The sequence below is a fragment of the Barbus barbus genome (assembly GCF_936440315.1).
Source record: "Barbus barbus genome assembly, chromosome: 39".
Classification (NCBI taxonomy): domain Eukaryota; kingdom Metazoa; phylum Chordata; class Actinopteri; order Cypriniformes; family Cyprinidae; genus Barbus; species Barbus barbus.
In genome coordinates this window covers 11,328,585-11,340,817 of record NC_136717.1, presented here as the reverse complement: position 1 = coordinate 11,340,817, position 12,233 = coordinate 11,328,585, and the positions used below count along the sequence as shown (strand labels likewise).

The 12,233-nt window shown below is 39.7% G+C and overlaps 1 protein-coding gene across 3 annotated transcripts in view; it reads right to left on the bottom strand.

Moving 5' to 3' along the window:
* The window catches only part of LOC306858260 (membrane-associated guanylate kinase, WW and PDZ domain-containing protein 2-like), a 199,045-nt gene extending 187,505 nt beyond the window's left edge, over window positions 1-11,540 (bottom strand). For all 3 annotated transcript variants that reach the window (XM_079398697.1, XM_079398698.1, XM_079398699.1), the window contains exon 1: window positions 11,140-11,540. In XM_079398697.1, coding sequence (XP_079254823.1) covers window positions 11,140-11,407 — 268 coding nt within the window. In that variant the 5' untranslated portion in view covers window positions 11,408-11,540. The remainder of the gene's footprint in view (window positions 1-11,139) is intronic.
* Between the last annotated feature and the right edge of the window lie 693 nt (window positions 11,541-12,233).

Here is a 12,233-nt window from a genome sequence, read left to right as displayed (position 1 = left end):
GGTTCTACCCAGCTTCGCGCCTCCCGTGCGCCCTCAAGTGTCCGCGCTGCAAGAGCGCCCTCTAATGTCCGCGCTGCAAGAGCGCCCTCTAATGTCCGCGCTGCAAGAGCGCCCTCTAATGTCCACGCTGCAAGAGCGCCCTCTAATGTCCGCGCTGCAAGAGCGCCCTCCTACATCTACGCTGGTCCCGTCCAGCTCTCCTTCGTCTCCGCTGGTTCTGTCCAGCTCCGCTCCTCCAGAGCGCCCCCAAGCGCCCGCTCCTCCAGAGCGCCCCCAAGCACCCGCTCCTCCAATGTGGCTCCCAGAGGGGAACTTTCCCAAAGAAATTTTGGGGGGGGGCCATATAGCCGCAGTTTGTGTGGCCAGGCCAAAGGCCAAGGCCACAAAGGACCCCGATCCGCCATGGCCGTCCGAGGACCCCGATCCGCCAAGGCCGCCCAAGGACCCCGATCCACCATGGTCTCCCGAGGACCCCGACCCGCCATGGCCGCCCGAGGATCCAGATCCGCCGAGGACCCAGATCCGCCGAGGCCGCCCGAGGACCCAGATCCGCCATGGTCGCCCGAGGACCCTGATCCGCCATGGTCGTCCAAGGACCCAGATCCATCATGGCCTTCCAAGGCCCCTGATCCGCCATGGACTCCCGAGTCTCCAGATCCGCCATGGCCTCCCGAATCTCCAGTCCTGCCATGGCCTCCTAAGGTTCCGGATCCACCATGGACTCCCGAATCTCCAGTCCTGACATGGTCTCCCAAGGCTCCTGATCCGTCCTGGAGGCTTCCCTATCCTATCCTGGTCCTGCTCCAGCCTCCAGGACGCCCGCCCCCCCCCCTCCCCGATGTTACTGTTATGGTGCGGGATGCACCTTCCGGGGGGGGGAGATACTGTAACATGTCAGTTTTGGTTTTGTTCTGTTTCTACCTTATTTGGTTCTTCCTGTTTTAGTTCGTGTCCTAGTTTTGCTAATTAATGATCGTCATCACCTGTGTTTAATTAATTACCTTGTTTCCTCCTTTGTTCCTCTACCTTTATAAGTCCACCGTTCTGCCTTTATGTTTGTCGGATCTTGAGTTTACATAGTGCCATATGTGTGTTGAAGCAGTTTATTAAATATTACTCTTTTGTTTGTACTTTTGTGGGACGCCTTATCTTCACTACAACCACAGGACCGTGACAACAAGCACATAAAAATACATATATATAAATGTTTAAGAGAGGCCCTTACTTTTTACACCTTTCATTCACTTTTTCTCAGAAGTCCTCTTAAGTTCTATTAAGTATTTAAAACATAACTAAATAAGAATTAGTTTTTCATGACAATTTACAGGGAACTACTGTATTTTATTAAACAGGTTGAGGTTGTTTTTGCTACTGATTTTGCTACTTATGTAGTATCCCACAATGCAATGCATTCAACCTGAACTCCCATTTCAAGTGTAAAGAAGGAACTGAAAGACATTTTCCTGGCAAGTTTTCTTATTATTATTAGTAGTAGTAGTGTTTTAATTTCAACAATATAAGATGAGTTCATGTGACGAATATAAGGATACAAATTATATCTGATACGAAAACCCAGAATTATTGTGATTTATGTTTGAAAACTAAAAAATAATCGAAAGATTCTGTTTAAAACAAATTTTGTTTAAATAATATACTGTGTAACAACAATGTGGCATACTACTGTTTAAATGTTAATCATTGGGGATACACTAATATTTAAATTAATCTATGATACAACTATGGAAGCTTTTATCTCACAGCTTTTTCTTGCAATTGCGAGTTTAAGAAATATAGTCGCAATTGTGAGAAAAAATAAAAATAAATCACTTTTCCCCCTCAGAATTGGAGATTGCAATTGCGAGTTTATATCTCACAAAAAAGTCAGAATAGCCTAGCAAAATAAAAAACTGACAATTGCGAGAAAGAGTCAGAATTTTGACTTTATATTTCGCAATTCTGATTTTATAACTTTACAACTGCGAGTTGATAGCTCATAATTCTGAGAAAAAGGTGAGAATTCCAAGTTTGTTTCATGAAATTCTGAGAAAAAAGTTGGAATTGCAAGACGTAAACTCGCAATTGTGAGATAAAAAGTCGCAATTATCTTTTTTTATTTTTCATTCATTGGTGGAAACAGGCTTACACTGCATAGTAGTACAGTATGAAGTATGCTAAAATTCTAAACAAAGCCTTCATCCTCACAGTATGCAAGAAAAATCATATTTCCCATGACACTTCTGGCACACAGTTTTGCTAAACCATTAGTTTCAGGCAGATGCCAAACTGTTATGCACTAAAAGCACCCTTGTGGGAGGAGGTGCCACACTTTCATTGAGAGTTTCAGAAATTAATTAGTTTTGATCGCACAAGCTTTAGGAATAACAAATTAAAGCACAGGACTGTAGATCCTTGAGTGACAGCCTCATGAGGAAATATGAATCACCAACCACAAATACAACCACACAACCGCTTTCCTTAACAAACATGCTTCTCACAGGAAGCGTCACTCAAAATGATCGGTCTCTCCCTACAACACTGCTTATCGCAGACATCCAGCAACACGAGACACAATAGATATGATGCTTGACTCAGACATGCCTCTCACAGAACTGGGATCAGATCTCTTGGCGGAGAAACAGCTTTTTCCATGTCTGTCACAGGAATGGACATGACGATATAGACACTTGCATATCTTACAAGATGAAAGTTCCACTCAAAGTAAACTGTCCCAACACAAGTAATGCAAATGACTTTCTCTGCAGGTGATTTAACTTGAAGTGAAATAAAATCGACCCAAACGTACCTGCTAATCGGATAAATTCAGACCAATGAATCATTCGTCCTTGAGCAAGGGTATGTGAACAAGCAGACAGCCATGGAGGAGTGATAAATTGACATGGTTGTAAGGAAGCAATGGAGCTTCACACACACACACACACACACACACACACACACACACACACACACACACACACACAATTCAACAGCAGCAGTAGGACATGTTGGTCTGATGGCTCTATCTATCTATCTATCTATCTATCTATCTATCTATCTATCTATCTATCTATCTATCTATCTATCTTCTTACACATTCACTCTATATGAAGCCAAAAAGTATCTCAAGTCAAGTGTTTTCAGATCAAGTGTCAGTGCTAACCTCTGGCAGAAAATCTTCTTGATTTGTTGGCCCACTCAGACACGCTCTTACTGGATTACCCTTTATTCACTCAAGATTCACTCTCAGACAAATACTACAACAGCCACAAACAAATTATAGGCAAATCCAATAAGCCACTGAGAAACCTCCCAAAGCCCTCATACAATACAAAGTGACTTAAACAGGATATTCATTTAAGACACATTGTATGGAGTGATCCTGGGTGAGATTAGATTGTTTGTTAAAGAAGTGCTATTTAAATTTGTTTAAGTCATCCTGTGTCCCCCTTTGAAAATTTACAGAGGCCCCCTAGATGGCCCTCGGCCCCTGGTTTAGAAACCATGGTAATGGTAAATAAAATCTATTTATTTATATTTTAATTAATTAAATTGATCATTGACACCTATACATTATTTTCTTCGCTAAAATATATTATTGGCGAGATACAGAGTAAAACTTGTTTACAAAACATTACATAATTGGTATTATTAATTATTACATTATTAAGGATTTGTACTTGACATACAAAATAGAAAAATGTCACAGAAATCCCTATGTAGTGGAAAAAACATGGCATGCTTATTAATAAAATTTGCTTTAACAAAAAACAAACAAACAAAACTACCATTCTGTTGGTTATAAGACCTCAGTGGAGACGACTGGACAACTAATTCAAATTTCCGGAGACTTTTAATAAGCACAGTAACAGAAAATGATAAATACATGGCACCAGCAACATTTATTCTTCATTAAAAGGGGCAATGCAATAGCCATCCTCCAGGCAAATGAATGACAGAGCTCCTCGAGTGTGTTCTGCTCTGAAATGTCATATATAACCTATGAACAGTATTAGAAATTAAGCAGATCAAGAGTGCGTAGGAGAAAACAGGGCTCACTACCACTATAGTTAAGAACACCACAGCTGGCTCCCTTGAGAGGACCTCCCACTTGAACAAAAAGTGAAACACTAAAAGATGGCGAGGAAGTGTTAAAGAGTAATGACTCTCCATTATCACAAACTCTGACCCCTCTCATGGGCGTTGCACCATGCAGACTGACAATAACTAAAGTGCTGAGGGCGAAAGACAGGTTCAGATCACCAGAGGTCCAGTATTTCCTGACCGCTGCAGGATTTCTAGGTGACTGCATGCACATCATTACAACATGAGCACCAGGATGCCATGCATTCACCTGGGAGACACAAGCCGCATAGACATATGACAAGACAAGCATTCATGGGCAAGCAGCTATAAAGCTTGAGACTGTAAATGAGATACATCAATACATTTTCACTCGTCTAGACGGGGTGGAACCCATTCCTGCCTTTCCTGAGGCTAGAGTCTGTTCAATTCCCACAGATATATCATACTCTGCAGTTGGTCCTGCACTTTCATAAACAAACACTGCAGTGAATCCACTGCAAAGAAGCATAAACTAAATATACAATAAACAATAGTAGGGTGTTGTTATGTGGTTACAAAGGTGTTATAAATGGTTCCTAGGGTGTTGTTAGGTGTTTTATAGGGACCTTTTAATTTCTAGGTGGTTACTAACCTCCTCAAATCAAAAGATATAACTTAGGTCACTGCTTCAGTCTCTAAGATTGTATAGCCCTTTTTATTATTTACCAGTCTAAAATCAATTCTAATGGTGTTTCAAGTAAAGGTTTCTGAATAAATCGGTGTTTGCACATTTTTCTCTTGAACAAACTGTTCTCATTCTCAAAATTATGGCATAAAAAGACATTTTCATCTCATAATTTCAAAGTTTTATCTCATTATGACTTAGTATTTCATAATTTTGAAAATCATGCTTTGGTAAATTATAATTCTGACATACAAATCCAAATTACAAATGTAATTTTTATATTTTATGCCATAATTATGACATTTTATGTTATGATTAAATCAAATTTTATTTTTATAAGCATTTCTTTCTCACTTCAGACAAAGGTGATTGTGGCAAGTAAAATAATTCCTTAGCTCGTTTAGGTAGTTATAGACAAAAAAAAAAAAAAAAAGGAAAACCTCAGTGGAGCCAAACCTCCTCTGACAAAAAACACATTACATTAAATAGTTCAATACATTTATGAGGTTTATTATTTCCTCATGAGTGAAGGGCTAACCTGCACCCTGGTAAATACATTTTTGGGCTATACCAAAGGATATTGATATTGCAGTGTGTGCAGTATATTAAAAGCACTTATATTATAATATGAATGACTGTAATTTAATAATTTTAATGCAACACTTAATAATAGAGCAGCTATGGCTGGGACAGGATTCAAGTTATCACTCAAAGCTTCAATGTAATCATGAGTTTTTTACCCAGTCTGAAAATACAGGCCTGTGCAAGATGTGCTTCAAAGAACAAAATCCAGAATTGTCAAAACATCAACAATTAAATTCAGCTAATGAAGGATAAAACCAAGGCTGAATTCAAAATGGCAGAAATAATTATAGTAAGCTATTTTCAATTAAGCTCAAGTTTGTGTTTTTATATTTGAAACAAGGACAATTGAATCAATGAGAATCACCCAGTTGTGCAAGTCTGGAGAACCATGACTGTTAATGAAGAGGGAGGGACTATTGTTAATTAGCTGAAATCAGTAGAGTACAAAAAGACCAATTGGGTGGTATCTCAATAGTTAGACTAAGTTGTTGAACAATGGCTATAAGGTGGTGTTTGGTTCAGGTACTGCACTGTGTGCCTTCTGTCATGCTCTTCCACAGTGGAGTCATTTGCCCCAGAATCCTCAGAAGAAGAAAACTCTGACGTTCCAGCAAACTGACCAGCGGTTTCAACCGACTAATCGGCAGTTCCCTCAGAAGTTTCCGCTTCAGGAACCAGTGGTGCAGACAGAGCCCCTTGATAAATGTGCTGTAGCTGATTATGAGCAGATCCAATGTGGACAACCTGGTATCAGTGCTGCTGAATGTGAAGCTATCAACTGTTGCTTTAACGGACCGCAGTGTTACTATGGGAAAGCAGGTAAGTGCATTGAGTGAGTTATCCTATTTCACTCTTAAAAATAAAGGTGCTTCACGATGCCAAAGAGACTTGTCTAAATGTTCCATAAAGAGCCTTTAACATCTGAAGACTCTCTCACTAAAGTTGCTTTGTGTTGAAAGAAGGTTCTTTAGATTATAAAGAAAGATGGCTCTTTAAATAAACTGACAATGGTTCTTTGTGGAACCAGAAGTGGTTTTTCTATGGCATTGCTGTGAATGTTTTGAAGCGCCTTTTTTTTTTTTTTTTTTTGAGCGTTAAACTGATCGTCAACCATAACCTGATCCTTTTTTCCAGTGACTGTCCAGTGTATAAGAGATGGTCAGTTTGTGGTAGTGGTGGCTAGAGATGTTACGCTGCCTCGACTGAGTCTGGATTCAGTTCGCCTCCTGGGTGGAAGTGACCCACATTGCGGTCCTGTGGGGTCCACACCTTCCTTTACTATATACCAGTTCCCTGTGACCGCCTGTGGCACAAGCATGATGGTGAGTAGCTGCTTCTCATTTTATTCTGCATGGCTTCCTGTTTACAGGATGTGTTCCTAAAGTCTTAAGACTCAAGTTGCAGCAGTTTCTGGTTAAACAACATTGTTCCTCAGGGGATGAGGCCTACACGTCCTACTACAGTGATGCTGATTATCCTGTCACAAAAGTCCTGCGAGAGCCGGTGTATGTTGAGGTGCGCCTTTTGGAGAGGACAGACCCCAACCTTGTCCTGATGCTGGGACACTGCTGGGCAACTTCAACCCCCAGTCAACTCAGTCTGCCCCAATGGGACCTTCCGTTTGATGGGTGAGTGTAATGGCAGTCTTGAGCCAGTCAGTCCACGAGTCCTCTTCTGATGGCTGTATGCCCTTTCAGATGCCCTTACCAGAACGATCATTATCAGACCACGTTGGTTCCGGTGTTTGGATCATCTGGTCTTCAGTTTCCAACCCACCACAAGCGCTTTATTGTGAAGATGTTCAAGTTTGTAGATCCAACATCACTGGCTCCTCTGCAGGAAACTGTATGCAGAGGTGTGCCATCCATCTTCTGGCTCCTGTGAGCAAAGCTGCACCAGGAAACGTGAGTTCTTGCTCTAACTTGACTAGAGGAACCGAATTTAAGTGTCCTTCACACTTATTTTCTCTTACAGGCAGAGACACTAATGGCAAGACCTTCTCTAGTGAGCAGACTGTGGTTTCTAGTGGAGAAGTTACTCTGGTCATGTCAATCTAGTGGCTTCAATAAACCTTGGGAAATGCACTCATCTTGTTTCTACTGGTATTTTGACTTTTCGGAGTCTATTACATGCCTGTTCCCTGGTTGTTTCTTGTGCCACACTATCAAACCAAGTTTCCACATTAAGGTTGTGCAAAAGCTTGGACTGAGAATGCATAAGCCATTTAACTTTCACAAACTAACCCGGGGTGCCACAAAGCACCAAATTAAGGGCTATGGGTAATGTCTGTTGTTTTCCTTTTTAACGGCTATGCTGAAGTATTAAGAGTCTAGGTGTACTTGAGGTCTGAGTTGGACTTGAAACCTAAAGATTGTGGATTTGACCCTCAATACTAACAGGAAATGTGAGTAAATGACCTGTTCCCTCACACTTTCAATAGCCCAAGTTGCTCCCTGGTGCTTCTGTAATTTACCAGAGCATGTTATTCCTTTGTCAAATAAGCTTCCATGTGAACAAAATTAAAAGGATAGTTTAAGAATCTGACGGTTTGTTTTTAGGGGATGGATGATCACTTTAATTCAATTATTCCATGACTCTGACAGACACTTGTTGCCACCTACTGATTTAACACCAAGTGTAACCTTCAGAAAAGACCAATAAATGAATCTGATTTTTTTTTATTTTTTTTATGAACCGTTCAAAATCAACTCCCAAAGGCTGCAGGATGAGCTATTTTCACTCAGTCTGGTGAAGTCTAAACCCATGCCAACGTGAAAGCCCTTGGTTTACAGATGCCACAATTGCACTTGTATGATGTCATGCGTTCCGGTTGCTGTGGCGCCAGCTCCATCACAAGGCATCGAAAATAAAGCTTCCAGGTTGTCAGCCTCTATGAACGGAGTACCAGAAAATGTGCACTTGCTATCTATGCGGCGTCACGGTTATACCGCTGACCCTAAATGGTTTACAGAAGTGGCAGGTCAGGCAAGTGGGTGGAGAGAGGAACATGAAACAGAGTCCAGCGTGAAAGAATACAGGAAGGAAAATGACCAGAAGTGTTGCGCATTAACACATCAATTCAGCTGGCATGATAATTGCATCTAATCGCAAATTAAATTTACAATTATAACTGGCGGCTGAGAGATTTGTCAACGTCATATCATCCTACCTCAAGGGGATGAATGAAACAAATACAATGTGATGTGCCATAATGATATTGTAACACAACTACATTTTAAAGGTCGGCTTGCAGCATTTCAAAGTAATATAAAAATGATTTTGCCAACCGGTCTCACTGATAACTCAAAACCCAGACATCAAAAAGTTGGCCAAGTCATCCCGGGAGGTTGTGTAAATGTTTCACAACCTGTTATTTCAAAGATGAATGCTACAGACATCTCATCTTAGGGTACTTATAGGCATCTGACCACACCGACCACAATTTTGTCTGCCCTACTACTGTGTCCAATGAATATCAAGTAGGCCCCTGCTACTGCACTCGAAAATGAAAAATATTACAAGAAACGCCTCGACAAAAATTCACTTTTTTTAACTAGTATGGAAACACTGCTACTATCTACAGCGCACACATAAATATAATACAGCTGTGCTCTTTAGACATCATTATCCAGATCGGCCAATGAAAAACCAAGATCTTTTGACCAATAAATAAGTGTCTGGATGTAAAAACAGTGAAAGCATAATTTAGATATAAAAGCACTGCATTACAGAAGAGTTACTTCCCAATATCAGGCCAAAGGGTTTGTATAAAGTGTTGCCATCCAAATGATACAGCACATCCTTGACCCTCTGTAAAGCTGAACAAGCATTGCTCTGCTGAGAGCAAAGGGGGAGGTGACATTGGTGAATTAAAATCTGTGACTTAAAACTGAGTGCTATAACTGAAAGTGCTTCATATAAGCTATTGATCTCTTGATTTTGTTGTGCCTACAGCAAAATCCATTGGTCATGGCAAAGAAATAAGGTGGCAATGTCAAATTTATCTTCTCTTTGAAATGCAGTGCCTCTGACTTCAATCTCAATGTTCAGCGATAATTCTCACAGGCCAAAATTAACAAAAAACTAATTTGAAGATTTCAAGAGCAGTGGCTTGTCACTAATGGGTCTGTTTTGACTGGGTCATGAACAATAGGGGGAAAGAAGCTAAATCCATCTTATAAAATACAAGCATATAATAATAATAATAATCATGCATTAGAGTTGGGTCGTTTCTGCCTCTGAGTGAAAAATATGATTCATAATAATGATAAGCTTATAATTATCACTAAGCACTTATTTTTCTCATAAAAATAATTTAGCATATGATAATCTCATTGAGAAAATAATGAGAAACCCCATTATTATTATCATAATTAGATGTTATCATAAAATTGGAAATAATATGAAAATAATAAATAATTATGAATTAGCAACAATGACTTGAAATCTCATAATGGGAGATTTTCTCATAAGTTAATAATGATAAGGGGATGGGGGAGTTAAAGAAAAAAGTCAAATTGAAAAAAATTCTACTTTCTATATAATAGGAAAGCTTCTTATTATTATGAAACATTAACTTCATTATTATGAGAAAATTTACTTTCATTATGAGATGTTAAGTATTATGAGAAATGTTCTGAATATAATGAGATAATGAGAAATTAACTGATCATTATTATGAGAAAAACTCTAAATACAATGAGATGCTAAGTCGCAATTATAACTTCTTCCATAGTCCACAGAATATTTCAAGGGAAGAAAAAAAACATTGCTAGTGTTTCATTCTAATTTCTAGAATGTTCTAGTTGGAAAGCATGAGATTAGACTTGATTATTTAATTTTATAGTATTTTTGTTGTTACTGTTAAAAACCGGCGCTTATATTTTTAACAGTAAGAACAAAAAAATACTGTCAGGAAGTGGTCCCTTTCATGCGATCATCATATTTGAGGGTTTCTTGCTATCAAATATTTCTAAACCCCCTGCTCTAGAAGACATTTACTGATGGTAGGTTTTATTAAAAAAAAAAACATGTCAAAGGAAAGGAATGCCACACTCACATCCTAAACCAGTAATCTTAAAGAAGCTAAACTGCTTACAATTATGGGTCTGTAACTAAACAGAAAGGACAAGTCACTCTGTTGAACTAAACTGGCATCATTCATGACAGTGTGATTGTGAGGTTCAGATACAGGTCTATTGGGAAAATAGTCATGTCAGAACCACCCTCAAAGACCAGATCACAGTCTGATAACACAAACTAAACCGAAAGATAACCCTTCAATGTCAACAAAGAAACTCAATTGAGGTAAATGTAGCAAAAAGTTTACAAACACTATGCAGCGCGGTGACGTTGTAAACGTGACGATGAAGCCAAGACGCGTTACTGTTGCGTTGGACACGCCCCCTTTCCAGAAACACACCAACTCCGCTTCTATAGCAACAAACCAACAACTTTCACGCGCGACTGTGATACATAACATAAGCAACATATGAAAATACTTACATAAACAGGTGTAACCTTAATCATAATTTCTGCCATAATCGCATAATTTATTATACGTTATTATTACAATTCAAGTGTGATAACGTGTTGAATACAAAAAAAAAACGTAAACAAGCGCTTGTTTGTTTGTTAGTTGTATATATTTAACAACATTTAAATTAATTAATTAAGTCAAAATGTCTCTGGAAGCTTCATAAACTTTCATTTACAGTAGTAATAACAAGTGTAGTAAGTAGCGTTATGCCATTTTGGTATAATTTTGGCACTTTAAATGAACTTTACATTTAAATGAGTGTAAAACTAACCTTGTTTGACACACTTAAGACGGACAGGGTCTTTGCAGTGTCTGACCACAGCCCACACATCCCTGATGGTCAGTCCGGCCACTGGAGTATCATTGACCTCCAGAAGTAGCTTGTCCTGGTGCGGTTTCAGCTCTCCAATAACGGGGAACTGTCCATTCTCCGCGCCTCCCTGCAGCTCGAACCCAAGATCACCACTCGCACCCCTGGACAACACAACCTCGTGGACTCTGTTAGTCCAGTGACTTTTCTTCTTCAGGTTTTTGGACATGTTTGAAGTTGTTAATGTGGCAGGAGAGCAGCCATGAAAGCGCGTAATCCGTTCAGTCGGCTCAGTAAAGTTGCACGATCAGTGTCTGTGGAAGGTAAGAATCTCCATATCAGCAGCAGATCCCACTGTATTCACGCAGGAGCCGTTCTATTGAACCGGTTCTTTTTTTATGATTCTTCTGAACCAATTCGCAAGCGTTTGTGAATCACTCAGCTGTAAGGTGAACTACGGGCGTAAAATTGCGACATTAAAGAGTAAATGCCGACAAAAATGTGACACCAGTAAAGTAAACTATGTGATAAGCCTTTAATTAAATAATCATTAAAGAAGAATGTCATTATAAACACGGGTTTTCACTACAAAAATGAATAGGCTATACAAAATGCTGCGCGAAGACACATTTAAATGATGACTAAAATTCGGTAAATATCTTTAAGACGGTTCACTGTTACTTAAAAATGCCACAACTGGACTTCTGCGAACTTATAGGCAGCAAAAATGAGTCGAAGTTAAACGAACCGTCCCAACGAATCGATTCGTTTACATGATTCGGATTCCTAACGCTGCACTGTAAGCGAGTCCAAAGTGCTCGGGAAACTGAGCCGGATGTGATGTGAGAAGGAGGAGAGGAGAGAAGAGAAGAGAAGAGAAAAGAAGAGAAGAGAAAAAGAAAGTAACGGAACTTTCAGCCCGGGGCGATTTTTCCATTATAAACGACTGCTGTGCCGCCTCCTGGAGAAAATGCCAAATTGAACTCAGTTTGGGATGAAGTTTTTTTCTTCTTCTGCAGCTGTAGTGCTTTAAGCAAAGGATCACAGTTTTAAAC